The sequence below is a fragment of the Neopelma chrysocephalum genome, unplaced genomic scaffold, assembly GCF_003984885.1.
Source record: "Neopelma chrysocephalum unplaced genomic scaffold, ASM398488v2 Primary Assembly neopelma1_63, whole genome shotgun sequence".
Taxonomy (NCBI): Eukaryota; Metazoa; Chordata; class Aves; order Passeriformes; family Pipridae; genus Neopelma; species Neopelma chrysocephalum.
In genome coordinates, this window is record NW_020897720.1 from 1,906,968 (window position 1) to 1,930,602 (window position 23,635).

General features: G+C 46.5%; 1 protein-coding gene across 1 annotated transcript in view; it reads right to left on the reverse strand.

Annotated features, from left to right (window-relative positions):
• The window catches only part of WWC1 (WW and C2 domain containing 1), a 66,993-nt gene extending 43,768 nt beyond the window's left edge, over positions 1 to 23,225 (reverse strand). The window contains exon 1 of the mRNA XM_027682605.1: positions 23,054 to 23,225. Coding sequence (XP_027538406.1) covers positions 23,054 to 23,172 — 119 coding nt within the window. The 5' untranslated portion in view covers positions 23,173 to 23,225. The remainder of the gene's footprint in view (positions 1 to 23,053) is intronic.
• Between the last annotated feature and the right edge of the window lie 410 nt (positions 23,226 to 23,635).

Consider the following 23,635-nt stretch of genomic DNA (forward strand, 5'->3'; position numbering starts at 1 on the left):
TGCACAGCCTGAGTAGATTGGCTAAAAACAAGTTAGTTCTCTCTTCACTTGGAAATTCAACTGTTCTCGAACAAGGGGACTGATCACTTCACAGTAAGGGATAAATTGTCTACCAAACATCCAGAGCAGTCAGACTAGTTTCTTGACATATTTGGGAGATTATGAACTGGAAGGCTTGTCTCTGTTCTTTCAGCCAGCATTCCTACTTCCCTGAAAGGCTGCCCATGGTGTGGGTGGCAGCAGTTTACATTGGCAAGATGCCTCAAGATAAGGAGGTGTTTAGGACAGACTCCCCCCACAACACAGCTCCTAAAGCAGGGAACCAATACCTACTGCCAGCAGAAGATAAATATTTGAGATGTCAGCAAGGAGGCAAGAATGGAACAGCTGCTGTCCCTCAGCATTCAGGAACACATTATCCATGGACAGCAGCATGCAAAGACAGGCAGTGCAGCAGTGAGCACTGGGCTGACCATCCCTGTGTCTGTGTAGGGGAACAGACTTGGGATTCACTCCACAACTGGACTTCATTGAGCACTGAATTTTCATTTCATGCATGGTGATGACAAACCTTAATTCTTTGAGAAGAAATGCATTTCTCACCAGCATGTTCTTTCTCTACTGTGAAAAAGCAGTATGACAGTGAATACCTCCTGCAACACTGCCAACTCCTGTGCCCTTTATTCACATGGCATTTGGAGTGGGAAAACAGACAACTCTAGGATGGCATCACTGGACTCATCTAGAGACCTAATCTACCCAATGCAGAAACCAAGCATTGCTAGTATGAAAGCCTATTTGCAAAGGGGCAAGGGAAGCACAAGAGGCTGTTTTCATATGCACATGGTTTGTATTCTGCTCCCTGCTCACCTCCTGCTAGCACTGACTCTGTACAGCAGCTTCAGCAGGACTGCCTGCCTGCTATTTCTGCATTATAAACATTCTTATTGAGTTATATAGCTATCTGATGGTCCCAGTCCCAAACTGCAACATTAGCAGGCTCTCTGGTCTGCATCCTCTGCAGAACACAGTCTAGGCAAGCAGCAGGGCACCACCACAGCCCCTTCTGCTCTTTGCCCTAAGAGAGATCAACTGCAGCCACTCAGCTTTTATGCAATGCCTAGATCAGTTCTGAAAATATTACTTCTTGGCTCTCTGATCTGACATCAGTCTGGCAACTTGGAAACCTTGTCCAGATGGAGCTGAATCCAGCTACACAGAGGAAACTACCAAGTCAAGTGAACTCCAAAGAGGCCTCAGTGCAGTCCCAGGAGTTCACAGGCCCCTTCAATGCCATTGTAAACTCAGCAGTACCAGGTATGAACAGGAATATTTCTGACTGCCTGCAAGAATCAGAGGAGGTGCCTGGTGACGATGATCTTGGAGCAATGGAGAAAACAGAACTAAAATCCTTCCAGTTGCAAAGCAATTGTGAATTCAAGGTACAGAATACGTACTTCAGCACAAGCACTGCCCTGCCAACTGTAATCCATGCCATATCCTTCAAGAGGGGCAAACCAAAATTACTTCAACAGACTCAGCCTTGTGAGTTAGCACTGAAGGCAGCCTTTGGAAATGAAAGCATGGCAACTCACTTCTGATCCAAAGTGAAGAAAGTCCACGTCGCACAGCCCTTAGCTTATGGATGCAGTGACTGTTGAAGCACATAAGCACTTGGAATTCACAGTATCAGCTTTACTATCTACTACTGCTGCTGTAAGTGTTGATGCAATGTCTTCTCAGTTCCTGAAAAGCCATACTGTATAAAAATAAACAGAAATGTCAGAACAAGAACAGATGTCTAAAACAACCTCATGAGAGTAAAGCTTTAGGAGATGTAAAGAGTTAGAAGGTAAGAGTATAGAATTCATAGGTTTAGTATCTTTTTCATCTAAAGTAACAAAGCGTTGATTTACCATGTAGTTAAGTTACAAAAAAAATCCTGCCAAACTGCGTTTATAGGCAGAACTGTACAAAGCACTAAACATAGCTCAGTACTTCACACATTGCAAGGGAGTCGATACAAATCAACAAGTATTGAAGGTTCCTCACGCATCTGAGGACAGCAAAAGTGAGATTTGCATCACCAAGTGAGTTTGATTGATTTACTCTTATAAACATCATTTATTTTTAATGATCCGCTATCAGCATGTTTTGCCAACAGATCAAATTTCTGTTAACATGGAAATTATAATGCCTCTTACACTTTACATTCCCCTTCCCCACCTATCTCGTGTGGTTTAAAGCCCACTTGCAGTCCTTCTGCCAGCTCTGAAGTGGCACAAGCAGCCGGCTGTGGATTTGCGTGCCCAGAACACAACTCAGGAAGAACAGCAGTCCATCTGTAAAAAGGCACAGGTCAGGGACCACAGCTTAGATCAACCTGAGGGAAGGGCTCTGGTTTTGGTACTGTCTACTTTCAAGACTCTGGAACTGTGCCACCACCAATGGAAGTCTTCTTCAGGTTTGGGACAAACATGCATTTCACCACAGGCAAAGCCAAACATATCAGCACCACAGTGTCTTGAAACTGGAGTACTGCTCATAGCACCCCTTGCAACTACCAGCAAGTCCCAGAAGCAATGTGCCACTTTTTAGAATTCAAGGGAGAAATCCTTTTGAAAAATTCATTTCCCAAGACTGTTTACAACTCAAATGTTACTGCAGGGAGCACTACCTGAGGCTCTGTGAACACAAGTTCATGGATGGAATCGATATCAAGTTGTTCATAGAGGATGTAACCAGAAGGGCTCAGCAGTTAGGTAGGACCAGTAAATGATATCCTGATCACAAATTATCACTGGTTGCCACAAAAGTGAGGTAATATCTTTAAACAAGAACATGCATTTGTGTCAAAGTGTCATCTTTCACTGGCAGTTATTTTGCTGTTAGGGCCTTGTGGAGAAAAGACTGTTGTGGCCTGAGGCAGTTAACCAAGTTTCTATCTAATGCATTGCATTATAATTTTTGAAGTGTCCAACAGACCTTTACATAGGTACCAGATATCAAAAGCTTTTTAGTTCAAAACATACAGCATTTCTTTCCACTAAGCAAGGACTCAGCATACATACCACCTCATCACTGCTGCTCACACTTCATGCTCTAGGTATGTGTCAGAGACACACCTTACATAGTCTTATTATTAATATTTAGCTACTATTTTACTTTGGTGTGTGACCAAGAGTACAGGAACCTCCTTCCAAAGGAACAATCTTCCTCTTTCCAATACACCCTGGTGAAGGTGGTTAAAAACACAGTCTGTGTCTTTTTGGTATTTCTGTATTGCCATCTCTCCCATACATGTGTAGCAGGTATGTACCTTATCCAAGTTCCTGGCATGTACGACAGCAGAGACACCAGTTTCAGCACCACCACACTAATTGTTCCACATTAGAAAGTGAGGTGAACCCCAGCAAACAGGCTGCATTTCATCCCAGCTTTACAAGCTGGATAACTTCAAAGAGAAAAGCCAGAGATGGTAGATTTGTCTTAATCAAGTATCATGGCAAACAAAAGCTGAAGTTATGGCATGAAGGTCAGCAGGGGCACGTTCCACCTCCCTGAGCAGAAGCCACAGTGCCTAAGAACAAATGCCCCAAGATGATCAGCACACAACCAAATTCCCAGCACACACCTAGATCCTCTAAAACTGAGAAGGATCTGGATTTGTTAAGTGAGAAAATGTTTTTACCCAAATGCTCTAAGCTAAGCATTTAGGAAGGAATTATCTAAAAGACACTGCCTGAATTCCTCCAACAAAAAGCACACAGCACACAAGGGTAAGTTCATATACCCACAGAGAAAGATACTCTTTTATTCTATCCTTGTCAAGAGAGAAAAAAAACTCAAAAAAACCCCCTACCACAAACCAATGAATTTTAAGTATCTGCTCCTGAAGCTGCAGTGCAGCCTCAGCAACAAAAGTACCACAGTCAAGCTGTAACCATACTTAGATTTCTTCAGGAATGCAGCATTTTTCATTTTACAGCACATACAGTAGTGTTGATTTCTTTTCTGCACTGCAAGGGTTGCTTTATCTGCACAGTGTCACTTCCCTGGGACATGCTTCAGAATTAAAAGCACACAGAAAGCATTTTAGAAAAGGATCAATTTCTAGGAGATGCAGTTTCTTAACCTGAATTAGCATGCAAGTGTACAAGTACACGTGCTAGCACAGGGGAGGAAGGGAGGGAGAATTGTGTTGGATCCAAAGCACAAAGACATCAGCAACTGAACCAGGCTAGTGGTTTGTCGCTGCCATAAAAAGCATCTCTCACACCTTATACCCTACACAGCTTTTCCTTGCTCATCTTCCCAGTCCAGCAGCTCTGCTCTCCCCTACTGCACCCTCCAAGCCCTTCCACAAACTGCTCCTGTCCCATAAATACAGCAGAACAGCACCCAGAGTGTCCTGCCCAGTGAATTCCCAGTTGGGTTAGCGGGACTCGGCAGTCAACAGCGTGCCAGGGACAGAGGAGTGTCAGGAACAGGAGCAACACTAGGGAAAACCATAACCCCCCCCCTTGTTGGTTGTGATGAGCTGCCTGGCTGCTCACCAGATTTCTGGGCACCAAACTCGTAGATGAGCTTCATCTGCCATGGAATCATAATTAAAACTGGTCCTCTCGAGTGGCCCATCTTCTCCACCTGCCAGACTGTGCCTTGCTACTGCCTTCAGGCTCCTTATTACTTATAAATGCATAGAAACCACCAACTTCAGAAGCTGATCCCTTGGATTTACACACGCTCAGACCACAACCCTGCCGGGCTGTGGGAAGGCACGTCCCGGAGCCCCGGCAGAGCTCTCTGTGCAGCCGCAGCGCTGCTGTCACACTGTGCGGCAGCGTGGCCGCGGAGGAATGTGCTCGCTGACTGCACCTTTTCATCTCGATAAGGATTTTCAAGGTCATGTTCGCTCCCCTACCGGCTCCTCCCCGGCTCCAATGAAATCCCAAGCACGCAGCTCTGGGCCCTGGTGCGTGTTCCCACCCTCCGCGTCTCCCGGACACCGGCACAACCTGTCGCATTCCTCCGCAGCAGTAAACCCCAGCCTCTCTATTTGCTGGCAGCCCGATGCCGGGGTTGGGAACACCTCTCTCTCCCGAGCAGGCACCGCAGCGGCAGCCGCAGCGCCAGCAGGACCAGCAGCTCCTGCGCTGCAGGGTCAGGATAGCTCTGCAGTGAGGCTTGTGACCTCTGGGATTAACATTTCTGAATTAAGTATTTCAAATAAAACCAGATTCCAGTCCGGGCCAATGCCTAATCAAACTCGTGGGCCAAGAGAAGGGCTCTAATGGTAACTCCTGCTGTGCATGCTGAAGCTACAGGATCTGGTGAGCCTGTCTTCAAGGACACAGCATGGGGACTGCCTTTGGGGACAGCCCCTGTCCCCACAGCCCAGAGCTGCCAGCCAAACCAGCTCAGCCTCAGCAGCCAAGGGGGAAGAACTGCTGCCAGCCCAGGGCTCAGGGGAATAGGCAGAGGTGATGGCACTGGGCCTGGGAAGCCCTTGTCCTCCGGGCACAGGGGATGCAGCCCCCTCCCTCACGCCCAGCAGTCATCGCTGCATGGATACAACAAGCTTAAGGACCCACATGCACTCCCTACACCACACAGCATTTCTAGGTAGCTACTGGAGAATCATACATGCTGCCAGCTTACAAAGCCAGCTAATTATACAATCTGTTAAGCATGTATGCACACACAACAGTGCTTTGAGTCATTAGAGGACGGGATTTATACTTCACTGCACGCATCTTGCTCTTTGTGAGTGCGTGCCTGGATACAGCCAAAATGAACACAAGTATCTGGAATGTCTGCAGCTCGCAGGCCAGCGCATCTGAATACAAAGCTGAGCCCTAAGAGGCTCTGACTGGCTGGTGTGACCCGCAGTTGCACATATTGCTTCCCCAAAGATGTTTAAAATCCTTACTCCCTTTTTTAACCATGCCGAGCATCTGGAAGCAGAGCACAGCGCAATGTTTGAGCCACATTCTGAAGCTGTAACAGTGATGTTAGTGAGGACACGGCAGCAGTGCAGGTGATGGGTTGTGAAGACAGAAGAGCTCGACATCAGAGCCAGCAGCAGTGCCTGCCACAACGTGTCTGTCCCGGATTTAATCCCGGCAGAAGGGCACTGGCAGGGACCTTGGTTCCTATGGCAGCAGCCACTCCTCGAGGGCTGAGCCCACGCCAGATGGAGATCCCTGTCCTAGGTGTTTGCCAGACAGAGAGTGCTGTGACACACCAGGGATACTGTCTCTTCCTTTCAGTCATTCTGTCTTCATTTACCAGTGCCCAGATTTGCTGCCACTGCTGTCAGGCAGATCGACTGCAAGGCAACAGCTCTCCCCAGAGCACCCCAGATGATGGCTCAGAACAGGGCTCCCTTCTATGCTGCATGTGGCCAAATCATTTGGGTGCTTTTTAGGCACTAAGAGCAATAGCTGTGTTTTTGATGGATTCTATGATGTTTCTGACATATCTTATTTTTAAAGGAATTTCTTCTGCTGAGTATTTCACTTCAGCTTCCCAGATATCTAAATATCCAAAATACCATGCAGGTGAGTTCTAACCCCCCTCAACTGGCTTCATCCCCAGAGCATGGCTACATCCTATGGAAAGCCCTATCCTAAGAAATCATCTACCTATAGCTTATGCTATACTTTGTGCTTGGCATTGGATTTTCCATTTTTACCTTCTATGTATTGCCATTTTACCTATTATTTAACATGAACTCCAAAAATAGAATGATCTTAAACTGATTTGGTGTATAAGACACAGAATATTCTTTCAGGGCTTTGTAACATGTGAAGCCAAAACACCTCCATTTTCACACATTTCTCTTTGCCTGCAAGTCAAGGGAAGCAGCAGAAGGCACCAACTCTGTAAGAGTTTCAGCTTTGTCTTGGAAAATATAAGTTGGTCAAATAAGATCCTAAAATGTAGTAGAGACCACACAAACCTATCACAGTAGGAAATCACATCTTTCTTTGTGCCATATCAAGCCCCAGATGCCTTTCATCTGTAACAAGGTATTTTCTCTCTCTCAGTTTTCAATGCAGGGGACGTACCCAGGAAAAGAAGATGGTGAGCTACATCTATGCTGTGCTCACAAAATAAACCCTCTTTGTAAAGCAACCAGGCAAACATGTTGCAGGATCTGCAGGTGCTTTAAGGCACAAGACATTTCACTCTTGAGATTTTCTTGTGGGGCCTGGAATGCCCCGAGTCACTAGTACCTTCCCTTGAAATTTAGAAAGCAATGTTCTGAAAAACAAACTAGTTCAAAGCCAGTCTTCTCCATGCACAATCCAAATCCTTTATAGCTGACACTGTTAGAAAGACAGCCCTTTACCTCAGTCGACTTTTCCCTTCTTCCATCCAAAAAAAAAAAAAAAAGGAAAAAGCTGGTTTGGGTTTTTTTTCAGACAGTGTAAAGTAGTATTTCATGCCAAAATCCCTCAGTAACACTTTTTCTCCATAACTATCAGGTTTTGCAGCCTTTATATATGCCAAAGGATAAGCAGCAGCTGAATGAGTCAGCTTCACTCAGTCAAAACCAGTATTTGTAGCAAGACACTTGAGGTAAAACTGAAGCAGCTGAGGAGGTGGAAAGTGTTATGGAAACCAGAGCTGTGTGGGTACAGACACCTCCCCTGTAAGGGAGCTCAGGGTACACAGCAGGGAGAACAGCCTCACACACCGTGTGCTGCTCCCCAGCCAAGCTATGCCAGGCACTGTGCACAATCATCAGCGGCTTGATCTGGCCTCAGCTGTAGCTTGTTTATAACTCACTGAAGCTGTCTGAATACAACCATCACTGCTGCTCAAGGCAATTACCTAAAATATCTCAGCTATTCATTTTCATCCTTAAGTCAAAGCTGTGTTTAATGGATCTGACATTGTGCCTTACAGTGCTGTACACTTGGTCTCAGGCAAGCCATCATGAGAGCTTACAGGTTTGAAATTTGCTGCTTAACTGAGTACTACTTCACCATCAGCACCTGAATGAAATGCAACTCCCATGCCAGTAATTTTTTTTGTTAGCAATTAGTTTCACTTTGTTATCCTTTTTATTCATTTCTACCCAAATGCTAATCTACACCACCAATGCAGAATTCACGTGTATATTAACTTATTCCCATCAGCTCAGCTAAATAAATCATTATCCACAGTTCAGCTCACCTGCAAAGACCAAGCTGAAATTCTCTGGCAAATAAAATACTCCTGCTGCCCTTGTCTAGTAACTTTAATCTAATCTACAGACTGATCCAGGGAACCAACTCGCTATCAAGTTCCAAAATCAGTGATGAATCTCCAGAACTATTAAAAACAAAGACCTTGTGGGCAGAGGTCTTTGAATACTCCTCCTATCCACTAATAATGTCCTTTATTCAATGTCCTTCTAATAATTGCCAAATCAATGGCATAAACAGATGCTTCCATGGTTCCCGACCAGAGAAGACAAAGGGCAGTGATGTTGCAGAAACTGCAGTGCTTGGAATGAATGAAATATGACATTGAAATTCAAACAGCATTTCAGAGAAAAATATTGAGTGTTCTGCTAGGCTCCTGAGCAACCACACACTGAGCAAGGCCAGCATGCAGGTAAAATGGTGCCTCCAGTTATGTATGCAGGAGATACAGGGAGGACATCCAGAAAGCAGCACATACCTTTTTAGGTGTCACCTTCACCGTGTCGCAGCAGATGGAATTACAGCCCACAGTGCAGCACTGAGAAAGCATCAATCTGATATTTAAGCTGTCTGCTTTGAAAGACAAACTCCAAGTGACACAGTCGCCTGGCTGAACCCACACTCACCACCCGTGGTGCCAGGCAAGCACAGCACAACTGCTCCGACAGCAGCTCAGGAGTGAGCCAGGACTTCCAGGAGAACAATGTTTGGCAGGAAGGTCACTCCCACCCCAGCAGGTCACTGCTGCCAGACAGTCCTTGGGCCATTCCAACTCACTGCACCAGCAGAAATCGTACCCAAAAAAGATGGAGCAGTTTCCTGCATGTCAGTAAGCTTGGGGAGGAGTCAGATGGGCACCTGGGCTAACAGAGTGGCCACCTCCCATGACAGGATGGCTCAGTCACTCCTCAGCCTGCTCCAGCCCTGCCAGTGGGGCTTGTGCTCAGGCCCACAGCCAGAACCAAGCCCTAGGGCAAAGATTTTTACCTTTTCCACCAGCAGAAGTACAAGTGATTGCAATGGCTCACTGCACTCCTCTGAGATGGATCCAGAGGCAATCACTTATGGTTACTAAAATGAGGGGGATCAAACTCACCTCCCATCCAGCCCCTACCTGAGCAGCGCTCATTTCAAACATGAGATTTGTTAATAAATTTATCTCTTCTAGCTTTCCTCATTCATAAATAATAAAAAATACTGGCATAAAACCAGCTCATACAGCCTCACAGTAATCAGGGACATCATGCCTCACGCACTCTGTGTACACCTGACCTGCTTCACAGGTGAAGTGTCCAACATCTAAAGCCAAGAAGTCACCAACTCAGGGCTCAATTTAAGGAGAGCTGGATTTTTTTCCTTCAGTTTTGTCTTTTCTACGAAACTCCACCAAATCATATTCTTCAAGTACCTGGTGCTGCATTTACACTCCCTCCTGTGACCAGCCACCAGCTCAAACAGCTGATGCTCTGACATGGCAGATGATACAAACTCAGTGCTCATTGTAAAAGCAACAACTTTTCAGTTACCTGGAGACATTACTTCAAATCAACTGAAGCACAGCTTTGTACAGCAGAGCCCCAAGCACCAAAGGGACATTGCCTCTGCTATGTGCCTCCCTGATCACAGCACAAGACAGCAAACAGGGAATCCAGGGCTCTTCTCTGATCACCAAGGAGCAGAAACTACCTGTGACTGAACGAGAAAAACAAGTAAACAGGACTAAAAGGGCAATTTGTTACACCTGTGCCAGCCAGAAACATACATATAGAGTCCTTAGTGAATTGAGTGTACTGCTCTGCCTTGTTCAGCTCAATCAAAGCATCCCACAAGCGAGCTGTTACAAAACAGGAGCAGGAAAGCTAAATCAGACAACATAACTTTCAAAGACAGACTAACCTCAGTGGGGAAGAAAGAACACAAGAACTCTGCTGGCTTTTCCCATCCAGTATGGATGTACATTATACTCTGCCCATGCAAAACTATGCATAAAGGAAAAAGAGCTCATAAAGCTACAAAAAAGGAGCAACTCCAAAATGAGCCATCAAGAACACCACGAGAAAGCACAGTAAACAAGAGTCTGTGATGGTCCAGACACAAGAATAAACCACAGCTCTCCCAAAGGGTAAACAGGGAATTTACAGAGATGGAACTGAACAGGCTTAGGTCCAGCTTTAAGAACTGAGAAGAACTTTAGATCTTTACTAACTGCCCAGAGCAATACACAAACACCAGCCATCACAGAGGTCCAATGCTACATGGCCACCAGTCTGCCCCCCTAGCAAAGCAGCTGGTGGATCTAGAGGGGACACAGGACTGCTAATTCCAGCTGCAAAAGGACCCTGAGGAAGGTGAGGATAGGCACAGAGCATATAACACAATCACATTGTAAGTCTCAACCTTATCTTATCACCGTGGTATTAGAGGCACAGGCTGAGCTCTGTTTTTTCAGTAGGATGCCTGGCAGTTGCTGTCCCATTTGCAGAGTATCATTTAGTCCGATGACTGAAGGGCAAGATGAACCAGTCCCATCACCCCACCCCACCCAGGAACGCTGTCGCTGAGCGCTCACCCGCTGTAACAACCAAAGTTGCAGGAAACAGTTATTCCATAGCAGTATTTTTTTTCCCATTCATATGTTAGAAAGTAGATACTTTGTCTGTAATAATTTAACGCTTTTGAAAACCAAAAGAACCAGCAACAGTGTATTCATATTCATCTCTTAGTGTTACATGAGGAACTGAGGCTACATATTTTAAAGGCAATTCACTCCACTTGCACAAAGGCTACTTATTTCAGACAGTGGCACCCCAAGCTGTCACTTGTCTGTCTCCTTCCTTACCTACGGGATATGAAAGTTTAGACAAAGGTATTTGACAATAAAATCAAGTTGAGAAAAACACCCTAACAAGTTTCTAAGCCTATTTGCTTCTGTTAGCACGATAGGCTTTACAATATTTCTTGCAATTCTCTGCTCCATGTTTTGTTCAAAACTTACTGATTATACTAATAAAATAATGCCCAAAGCACACCAGAAATCTTTTAATAGAGTGAAAATTAAAGTATCAGATCTATTACACCACCCAGCCTTTCCCCTCCACTGGAGAAGCATTAGAGCCTTTGGACATCTCATTTCAACAAGAAGGTTATTTAGTTCTTGAGTTTGGAGTAAAGTATTTAATCGCTAAAGGATTTGCAAATTACACATGAATATGCATGCAGCACTTCTCACCATGACATAAATCCTATTGTATATTTATGAATGGATTGCTTTGCCTCCAGCTTCTACATGTATATAAACACAGGTTTTAATCTTCAATTCCTTCTTCCCTCCCTTCTTTTTAAGGGGTTGCTTAAACAAATTTGCATTTTTGGAATCTATTACCTACAGCGTATTTCTTCCTTTTTTTTTTTTTCCCCAAACTCCACAAACCTCCTTCTCCCATCAGGCAAAATGAAATGCTTACTTTATGAAAGGCTTTAAAGCACTGACATAAGAGAACCAAGCAACAGTGTTGTACAGCTTGTGAGTGACAAAGTTGAAGCAGCAACAACCACTGGAAAAAGGAGGGCATCAGAGCTGGTAACACAAAGGCATGAAGGTATGAAGACAGCTTGCCTTCCACTGCAAAGTGTGTTTAAGGGGAAGTGAACCCTCCATAAAGATGGAGGATGCCACATAAATAATAGAACTGTTATTGTAAAATCCCTAATTCATACTGACATAACTCCATTATTCCCTATACCTTCCAACAGGCATCTGGGCTGGTCACAAAGCAGTTGGACCAAAGCAGCATCTCAGCCTGTCTTCAACAATAAGAAAGACAAGAGCCATCACCATCACTCAGAGAGGCTTTGCCACACATCTGCCTGACTACCCCAGGGAAGTAATTCAAACAATAGCACCTTTGGAGGGCATTGTTAAAATGATTTAACTTAGGTTATTTCACTGCAAATCTATTCTGTACCCAATCTGACTGTGAAGGAACACTTCCCAAAGTGCCACGCTCCATCAGAAGTGTCACAAGCAGATTTCCAAGCAGAAGGATTACGGGTGTGAATTACCACTTGGGCTGTTCTCATTTTTGTTACTACACAGCAAAACCCTAACAGGAGGAGTAAACTGCACCAGATGCCACCTTTTCTCAAGGACCTGGTGTCACTTGGCTCTGCTCAGACAACAGGAGCAGCCTGGAGCCCCAGCCCCCATCTCGCTGCCTGGGGCCCTGGCAGCAGCCACTGAGACAAGATGGGACATGGTCTGACCCAAGAGCAAATCCTCCCACCCCCAAATAGTCATTGCCTGGTCACAGGGCTAAACCAGGCTGTGAACTGTGGCATGTTCAGCTGCAGTCATGTCCTCCCCCATTAATTGAGGGACCTTTTCCCAACAGCAGGGAAGAACCACCACAGCACCTGACTCAAAACCCACAGTGACCCCACTAGAAAGGGCCACCAGCCCAGCTAAGCTACTGAAGATGCAACACGTGTTAGAACTACCATCCAAAACTGCAGGAGCCTGTGTCTGGGAAGCAAATAGAAAATAAACCAGGAATCACTATGGGGCATTGGCTACAGACTGCTGGACAAATAGAGAATAAAGATGAGAAAACTCAACACAGAACATTTGCTTTAGGGATAAGAGTGGCATTTACAAAGGATGTGCGAAAACAAGCCTGAGTGGAGGACTCAGTGTGACCAGTTCAGTTGCAAATTTGTCTTAGCAAACTGAGATTTCTAGACATGCAACCCTTTTGCAAATGACCAAGCCAGGCTCCTCTGCCACATACCCCTCCCCTTCCATCCACACATTCTTCTGCTAAATAAAAATCTTAAAAGGAAGTGAGGAGTAGTGCCCATGGAGTATAAGAGATCAGGCAAGCAAACACCACGTGCTTTAGCATCAAGCAGATGATGGCAGATACCATCAAAATTAAATTACTAGTAAGCCAGTTGTATGAGAAGCTCACCATGCCTGCCACACACTAGTCTATGAATAATTAACAGATGACATATGACAACGTGTCTACCTTTATTCAGAATTATAGACCAACTCAACTGAAAAGATACCACATTGATATTGGACAGACTGGATTTAAATTAAATCTGGAAGCTTCTACATTCACATTTAAAAAGCAGAAAATAAAGTCAGGAAGTCTAAGATATCTTCCAAAATGTTGGTGCCACCGAAAACCATGGGACACAGCAGCAGTCAGGACATTTCACTTTCCTGCATATACACATTAAAATAAGACAGCATAACACTCCCTGATGACTGCAAAGAGATCTCTTTGCCAGACAAATCTGCCTATGTCTAGAATACTGGAAAACTTACTTTTTGAGAACTGTTAAACAGCTTAAAGCCTTCTATGTATGTGTCCATATGAGAATTAAACAGTCAGTGTCCCATCAAGGCAATAACTTGTGTAACTCTGATGATTAGACCTTGTGGTGTGAAATCCTTACTAATGACACAAGACAAACAGCAAGCCTGGCTTACTGCCTTGCTGGTTGACAAGCTATTTAGGTTAGCTGGATGTGGAGATGACTTCAAGGAATTCCAGAAAAATCTAAACAAGTGGGTTAACTGACAACTGAAGTGGAGAGAGACCAGATGTTGAGAAATGTTGAATAATATCCTGAACAGAAGAGTTTAACCTCCTTATTCTCTGCAGCGTTAATACACACCACATCAAATATACCTGAGCATCGCCATGGTCCAACAAAAAATTCTGTTCAAAGTGCTGATTTAATTTCAATATTAAATTATTCATATTAAATTCATATTCATATAAATATTAAGAATATTTATTTTTTTAAAAAAACATGGTTTGATAAGAAAAGCTCACCTGGAAGACTAGATACAGGTCATCCTAATTTAGATAAGCCTTACTATTTTTTTCTTTAAAAAATATTTCTTTTTTATACCAAGTTCTCCCTTGAGAAAAGTTTCCATCTCTTCTATACAGGAATTCATTCACAGCAGCAGCAGTCAATAAAGCTGCATCATTAGCATCACTCCACTAGTCATAGGAAGCATCTGGAAAAATCCTAGAGAGAACACAGAAGCTGCATCCAAAGAGGGAAGGAGGAAGGGTTCTGGTCAGCTGAGCCCCTCTCTTTCCATCAAAACAGGAACAGTCATAAGCAGCAATGAGAAGACTGAACCAAAGTCACACCAGATGCTGAGGGAGTGCCACCATTCTGAACAAAGGTTGGGTTTGAACACCAGAGGCACATCCAAGGAGCACTGCACCAACCTAAGAGCTGTTAGAGACAAGAGCAGCATCACTAACAGGGCATGGACCTTACCCTGGGACACTGCTGCAGTACATCTGTCACACCTCCTGGATTAGTGACATCAGGAGCACAGCACACACGCTGCCTCAGAAACCCTTGTAAACCCCCACCGAGCTACAGGAGCCCTGTGGAGCAGCAGCAGACAGGCTGGAGGTCTCCCCTCAAGGAAAGCAGCACCAGGAGAGCAGTTTTAGAGCACCACAGAATATCTACCTGCACTACTGCAATGCAGGAGACGAGGAGCCCACCCTCACCCACCTGGCAGTCCCTGCCAGCCCAGGACAACGGGTGACCTGTTCCTGGGGTGCTGCTGCCTCCCCACTCCCACCCACACCCCTCCTCCCTTGCATTTCAGCAGCTGCAGAGCAAGCCAGTTCTACCAAAGGAGTGTGATCAACTCCCAAAGGGGTTACCACAACCTTCTCTGAGCCAGGCTGACTGACCAGCACCACCCAAGGCAGGCCACCAACCCGAGATACCTCACAGGAAACGGGCTGGATAATATGCAGAGCAGCATCACACCTGACAGTCAAATACTTTCCGTTGTCATCCCCACCCAAATCCCCATTGAGGTAATTTGGATAAGCAGCTCAAAAACATACTCACTCTTTCAAACAGTCCAACTATGAGACCTTCAGGTGTCCAGGATAAAGATGTCAGCAGATGACTCCTCCTGCTCAGTCAGGGTTAGGTGCTGCCATGTAACAGATTGCTGCTGCCAAGCCGTGGTGCCAACCTGCTTGAGCCCCTCAAAGGATGTCCCAAAGGATTTGTGCCCCCCATGGCCTGGAGGCTGCATGGTCAAGGGGACAGCCTGCACAGCTGGGCCACCAGCATATCTTCTACCAGCTGCAGAGGCTCAGCTGGCACGTGACACCCAAGTTGTGCCTTGCACAAGCTAAATGAATCACTAAGCTATCCACAGTACAGCTTTATAGAGCAGTTCTGGGACTACCTACATTTTCCTGTGGTGCTCTAAAGGTCCAGAAGAGTATTTTACCCACTGCTGGTCCTCTGCAGGCCACCCTCCCTGTGGTAGGGTTGTGAGGGATGTGTGTCCTGCAGAGAGCCCTCTCCTCAGCAGGACACTGCCCTTGTTCTGAGCACAAGGCTATTAAGGCAGTTGAAAGTCACATATGAGAAATTTGCAAGCTGCTGCAGGGTCATTTAAGCAATAGTTTCACTTAAATTTTAGTCCAAAATAGCTGTGTGGCCACCTTACATCTCAGCTCTGCATAGAGCAGATATGAATGACTGCCTCTTGCAAATCAATACTGTTTATTGCATGCTTTAAATCAATAAAGCTTTCCTCCAAAGAGTACGTTCTTCTAAAATAGTGATTAGGCATTTGAGGAGAACTAAACAGTTTCACTGAACAATACCATTAGTCCTGAAACATAAGTTTGACATCTCAGCCAGAAAGCACTTTGTCAGAACTAATTAATCCCCACAGCACCTCTATGAGACTCAGAAAGCAATTCATCTGCTTTTTAAATGTGTTGGGTACTTATGTTGCAGAACATCGTGGCTGGGGTGGAAGCCGTAAGTATCAGCATAAACTGAGAACAAACCAAGCCAGGAGAACCCATCCAAGAGCTTGAAAAAACCAGTGAACGCTGACAGCTGTAGGATTTGGCTTCTTTGCATCTTCCTGTTACACACCAAACCTCCTGTGACTGTCTGGAGAGTCTTCCAGATGTCACTTCATTGAATGAGTGGTAGTGAAAAGCAGTTATTATTCTACTGGGAGCAGTTTTGCCCACTGTTTGTTCAGCCAATTATCTATGCATGTAGCTTAAAAGGGAGGGGGGAGCAGTAACCTCAGGCTCTGTGAACAAGAACTCTGGGTTTTATTTGAGCAGTTTAAGCTAAGTCTTCATTACCACAAGCAAAGCACGTAACCTCACTAAACAGGTCTCATGACTGGCACCCAGCCAGCATAAAAAGTATTTCTCCCCAAGGAAGTGGTCAATCTGCATAGCTCTCATATATGTGTACAGAGTAGTCTGCATACCTGCACCTGACTCTGCCAAGCTGCTGCCACCCCTCTTTATTGATTTATTATTTCAGCCAACACTTGCCCTGCTGGTGCAGCACTCAAGGCCACCAGGTCCAGGCAGCCAGCTCCTGGCACGGAGAGACCAGCAAGGCTTTCCAAAGCCAGCTGTTGGGTCTCTCTTTGAGAAAGGCTTGAAGTTCTCCCATACTTGACAGAACCAAGTGTCAAGTGAAACCCAGAACACTTGAGTCCTGGCAGGCAGTGGGATCAGTGTTGGGAACACGCTCAGGAACGCGCTGTGGGGCGGTGACGGTGCCTGGCATGCTGAGCAGAGTGCAAGGCTGGCCTTGGCAGTGAGCACCTTCAGGAGCACAGAGTAGGAATCAATCATTTACTAATACATTCCTCCAGCAACTGAGATTAGAGCCCATCTGAAAAGGTGGAGTGGTGGGCCAGTGACAGGACCACCCTGAGCCACCCAGCAAACATCGCTTCTTTACGTACAAGTTATTTGGTTAAAGTCCTTTGGACAAGTCTTTGTCTGTCTTTGGACAGGCAAATTTTCTGGCACGAGCTAGAGGAATTTAAATCAGATTCAGACACGGAAAAGTTTGCTGCAAACTCATCTTCCCATAACTGTGCTAGCTATGAAGATGCCCTGTGAAGAATTCTTTTAGGAGGTGCTCTGCCTCATTGCTGGTTTCACCTGAGCTCCAGCAAATCCATTCTCCCCGTAAAAGTCGGTCAGAAATCATGAGGCAAACCTAAGCACCTCCAGCCCTGGGAACACCTCCTCAGCTGGGCTGGCAGAGAGCCTGACCAGGTCAAGTGCCTGGGGAGAGTTTCACAAGTGCACCCTCAGCAGCATTCCCGGGTTGCCACCAGAGCCAGCCCCACTCCCACACCTCCCAGCCTGCCGGCTCTACCCCAGCTGTGCCACCACAAATTTCTGCACAAGCACACACAACCTGGATCAACTGTTTCTGTAAAATTAACCCAGACAGCAAAATAACATTTTTCAGCCAAACCTGCACTGATACAGAATTTTATCCTGGCAGCAGCAGCAGTAGCTTAAGGTGCCCCATCAGCAACAGCACCGAGCATCCGCCCCAGGTGACTGACACAGCAGCCACCTCTCCCCTGTCATACCCACATCTCCTGGAATTTACTAGCCAATTTCCTGCCATTCCACTGGATAGAGATCAAGATAACCACTTTGATATGAAAATACATGACCTACATAGGGATGAAATAGTTGATTCTGTTGCCAAATAAGTTTCCAGTCAGCGGCAGTGTCACTAACTTCACAAGCTGTCAGTTTTTGAGGCAAAATTAAAGGACTGATCTTGTGAGCAAGATGACCTTGCCAGAGAAAGAGATGAAGCTCAACCTACATATTTCTAAACAATATGATTTATGGAGATTTCTTCAAAAGCAGTTCTGATCTTTTAAGACTCAGAATTCCCCAAGATACATTAAAAAGCTGCTGAGCTTAACAAAGCTTCTCATTTTGCTTTTTTTTCATATTCCAAAGGGAAGATAAAAATAATGCTTTTAGTACTTCTAAAGTGAGTGCCAACATCCTCTGTCATTGTACATGTGTGCATACCACACCTTTAGCAGTGATGCCCTTCTTAAAAAGCATCACACCTGTTGTTTCCAGCCACCTTCCCCAGTTTGAAGTGAGCTTACACAAGAGAGCACAGACTCTGAAGACAGTTCCCGCAGTGCCCAAAGTGATCAAGACACCCTAAACCAGGCTTGTCTGGGGAGTCCAAGGGAAAAAAACAACTCAAACAAATAACAAAACAATAAACAAAACAATTAAAGTCAGATTTTTTTCGTAACTGAAGCAGTGTGATGTATTTCAGTTCCCATTCACTTTTTCCAGTCACAGGTGCATCCTGTGTTAGCTCATCTTGGAAGACACTTGATATTAATCAATTAAAATAATTTCAAGTGTCACAATAATCTTACTCGCTGTCCTTGTCTCCCTTTATGTTAGCACTTACATAAACCAATTACTGTGGAAAGTAAGAACAGCACAAGTCCTACACGTTAGGACACCTGTTCCCAGAGATGGCACTTGGATGACTTTGAAGACTGCATTTTTGTCACTCACTTCTGTACTCGTGGAAAACGGCCATCAGCAGTTTCTATGGGCACACACTGAGCTGCCTGTTCTTTATAAAGTAATCAGCTATTTTGGGGAATTCAAACACGAGAAAGCAGCAGATTCACATATATATGACAGGGTGCTTAGCTAGCTATCAGTAAAGAAAGGCAGCAGCAGGCATCAAACTAGGAGCCTTCAGCTGCATGACCTCTGCTGCTGCCACTGATGAAAGAAATCCCCAGTGAAGAGAAATGCTCCATCTTGGAAAATTTTTCTCTCTTCTCCTTATTCTTACTGATTTTCATCTACAGAAAAGCACAGCTCCTTTTATCCCTGCTGCCTTTTACTGCCCTCCCTTCTTCCAGCCCTTTTACTTTGGAGATCTCTCACATTTAAGTTAGCTATATTTAGCTTTATTCCAATGATTATAGTTATGCTACAGTAAAGCAAATAATCCAAGGAGTAGGCAGTTACATGTGAAATTTTAGCACAATGCTCACAGTTCTAAATCTTTAGTACAGGAGGTTTGGAGACCAAGTGTGCAGAGCAGACTGGGGATAAAAAGCTTAAAGATCAGAATAATGTAAAGACAAAATACTTTGCAACGTTTCAAATGAAGCTCAGAAGGGCATGGATAGATGATGGTGCTCTCTACATGACATGCCTGGCTTTTCTCCACTAAAATCCTCAGGCTCAGCAAACCTGAATCTTCCTGAGTAAATAGGTGGCCCTGACTATTTTAAATACACAAGGTCTTCTACATGTGATGCCACACACCTTGGTAGATACTGACCCTCAACCTTGGCAAATCTCTTCCCCAAAGCTCTACTTTGGAGGTTCAGAGTGGGAAAACCTCCATGTGGAGTAGGAAGGGAGTTTAGGGAGCAATTGCAGAGAATCTGGGCTTTCATTTAATGAACATCTCCAACCCTTTACAGCAACAAGAGCCCTCAAGAAAGGAAGGGCCATCAACTGAGGCACTGCTGCCTTCCAAAACTGAAAACATCTGCTGCTGTTCAGTAGCTTCCCTAAACTTAACCTAGAAGTGCTCCTGTTTCACTGGCTTTCAGCAGGAGTCCAGTGATTGAGGTAAAATGAGAAGTTCAGTCAGCTCCATCTAAAATAACCTAAAAAACCTGCTTACACCACGATGCAAGAGTAGGTGAGTAGGAAGAGTACAAGAACACAAATAATCGAGAGTGGGGCACATTATCAGGCATCTCCAAACCCCCAATGCAATCCTGAAATTTCTGGCTTGAAAGGCAAGGAGAAGCGAAAAAAAATACCCTCTTCCAAGACAGTCTGAGGGAGAGTTGAGGTTCCCTAAACTTGTTGTAAAGAGCCCAAGGACAGCACACCACTGAATCCCAAATTCCCACCTCTAACCCTCATGTCTGATGAAAGCAGAAATCTCACTCAGGGTATCTGTTAAATATTTAAGTGTTGCTCATGCTGATGTTTAAGAACAGGCAGCAGCTGGTGCTAAAGTTTTGAGCCACCACTGGTATTTTCTGTTTGGCCACCAGCACAGCAGCTTCCCGAGCAGAAGCTTCTGTGTTCAGAAAGCAACTGGGACAACTCTCTGGCACGGTTTACCAATTGGTATGTACTGGTGCATACCTGAAAGGTCATGCCTGGCTTTAGAACTAGGAATGACAAATTTTTTTCCCCCAGCTCAGTAAGGTTTGATCTCCCATAACACTGTATTGAATTCCCGAATTACCCGATTTCAAACAAATCTTCAAAAAGAGTCAGCTATGTGAGCTTACTTTCACACAAGGGAAAACACAGTAGGTTTGGGGATTTTTTTCTCCACCTGTTCAGCAGAACTGCCTCACAGCTTTTTAACCTGAAATTCCTGCAAGCAAGGTACCTTGATGCTTTTCTGTTACACCATATCACAGGTACAGTAACAGTTCCATCACAAAATTCTTCAGATTATTTAATCTTAGATGATTTCCCAAAATGCTCCAACATCCACAGGTTTCTCAGGACTGCCCTGAAGTCTGGAAAGGTCAACCAAGATTCCAGGCATCTGAACATCACTCCAGCCAACTTTACAGAAGAGCGAGATGCCACCAGGTGCCAGTGACTTCCTACTGGCAAAGTGTAACAGCCCCTTTTACAGCCCCTCTGCAGGACTGGTGTCATGCACTAAACAAGAACTGGAAAACCACCAGCCCAGCTTTTGCTTTCACAGCCCAAGGCCAGCTGAGGTCCCACCTTTCACCCCCTGCCTCCCTTTCCCTGCTGTGGATCTCCCCTGTGTGCTCACAGCCAGGTCTGCTTCCCTCACAGCCTATTAAACCAACCTCTGTCAGCAGGACAACAAACCTGACACCAACTGCTGCCACAAAAACAACGGGCGAGCCTGTGCCCTGAAGCTAGATGGTATCCCTGCTCGTGTTTATTTCCACTAAATTAAGCTAGAATGAAAGATTTAGGGAAGGTTTAAAACCCTCTGTGTTCTGTCTTTCACTAGCAGTTGCTGCACCCTGAATAAACCCATCAGGTGTTACAAAGGTACAGTACCACTGACAAGCATTTAAATTTAAAATGCACCGACAAAGTTCAACGCTCAGTGTGAAAATCCAGGTTTACCACTGCAGGGAGCAGGCACCTCATGACTTGAGCTGATCAGAAATCCCTCCCATCAGCTGTTTTTCACAGCCAGTGGTAAATTACTTGGAAGAGAAACTTCTTTCCTATACGTTAGAGCAGGATGTCAACTCATACAAGCACATCATCCCCCAGATAACGGGTAAGTGTTGTGTCACACAGTTGTTCCAGTGTGGACCAATAAACTCTTCAAAACTTTGAGGGTTTTCAGGGGGAGTGTCCAATACAGGCTGTTTTCTCAGTAGCACTACTGAAAGATGACTCAGATGCAAAGCTCATCAGGGCCACGTGTATTCAGGTGCACTTTTATGTGCACAACAAATATGTCATGTGATAGGAGTTATCAGTGTGTGTTTGAATATTGTCCTTTAGCAGTGGTGAGCAAGTAATGGTTCTGCGACAGCTCAGTACACATGGCTAAATGAGGCACCCAGTTAGTCATTTCTGTCATTCTTGAATCACTAACCAAGGACACGCAGGAATTTTTATAAGCCTCTATTAGGCCTATTAGATTTCTCACTTGTCTTCATTCTCTGCAAGAAAATTAAGATGCCAGGAAAGCATCCCTAATTTAAGCTTCTACTGACTTTTATGAAGGTTAAAAAAAACACCTTGAAACAACTGTGTTACTAATTCTTCTCAACCACATCACATTACCCCAAGATGAGTTCCAAACCCCCCAGCTGGCAGCAGGTTGCATTTGTGTACAGTACACACAAGGATTATTCCTGGAATGCAGAACACTCCTTGAAATCTTGTAAAACTGGACAATCATTCACTTCCATGCTTCGCAAAAAACCCATCTAAGTAAACACAGTGAAGGCAAAGTCCTGACATCCCACCACAAATGGAAACCCCTTCAAGGAACTGATCCCTGGAGCAAGGGGAAGAGAGGAACACCAGTGCAGAAATCATACTCTCTGCCCCATAACAAGGTGAACGCTCACTGTCAGATGGGGAAGTGCATGAAATTTATCAATGACAAACTGCATATTTCAGATTGTTGGCATTTCCAGCTCACTGACACGGATTTTTGAGTCGCTGCGTCCGGGAACTTCAGCTAACAAAGCATTAAATGGGAAATTCAGAAACTTCTGATTTCAACAGCGATCCAGGAGCTGAGCTTCCAGCATGCTGAAGCTCCTGTGTGCTGGCTCACCATAACCGCCTCAAGCACGGAGCTACAACATGCTAGGACAGAGCATTGCTTGGAAAACGACCTGGGTCTCGAACAGCAGACTTTGCTGTTACTCTTACTTTCTCAAAGTGACTGATACAGGGAAAGAGCTACTCAGAGCAAGCAAGGAGATACCGCAGGGAAGAGGGCGGCAAGAAGGGGCGATGAGACACACCCTGAAGTCAGCGACCTCCGCGATGGCCAAGCTCGGTAAGGCCACGGAGCCGCTCGCAGAGCTGGGCCACGATGCAGGACACGGCGCAGCGACCCTTCCCTGCCACCCCTCCCCAAAAACACGGAGCATCGCTGTGACCCAGGCGGGCTCCCCCCTGCCAGGGCCGCATGGCCGCGGTACAGCGGGATGGCTGGGGACGGGGAAGGAGCCGGGCAGGGAGGCGAGGAACAAAACTGCAAAACACAACTCGCCGATCCCACTCCATCGCTCCCCTCCCGCGCAGCCCGGCCAGGCCCGCAGGTGAAGCCGCGGCCGTCCCGCGCTGCGCTCCCCTCCCGCCCCGCGGAGCCCGCCCGGGCACGGCCGCAGGTACCGCCCGGCCCTGGCTCGGCGGGGGCACACTAAACACCGCACCCCGAACACCGCACCCCCCACACCGCGACCGCGGTCCCTCCCCGCCGCCCCCGCCCACCTGTCGCGGGGGTCGACCCAGCTGGTGGTGCGGCTGCCGTGGTCGATGTAATACACCTTCCCGTCGTAGTCCCGCGCCTCCTCCCAGCCCTCGGGCAGCGGCAGCTCCTTCCTCGGCATGGCCCGCGCCGCCGCCCCATGCACCGCTCCGGCCGCTCTCCGGGGGCCGCGCCGGGGCTGCCCCTTCCCTCTCTCCCTCCCGCAGCCGCGGTGCGGGGGCCGCGCCGGCCCAGCCGCGCAGGGAGCGCCGCCGGGCAGCCTCACACGCCGGCCCCGCGGCGGGGGCGGGGCGGGCGCGGCGCTGCCCGCGGTCGGTGCCGACGCTCCGCCCGCTCACGCCTCCATTTCCTGCTCCGCCCACCGCCCTGGCCACGCCCCTTCGCCGCGGCCACGCCCACCTGGCCACGCCCCCGCGGGCCCCGGCGGGGGCGGCTGCCGGAGGCTGGGAGAGCGCCCCCTGCCGGCGGGGGAGGGAGGGGCGGGGATCGGGGGGATCCGGGGTTCGGGAATCGGGAGTCGGGAGCAGAGCTGGGCGGGAGACTCGGGCTGGAGACGCGGGGCAGCCGCTGTAAGCGCTGCCTTG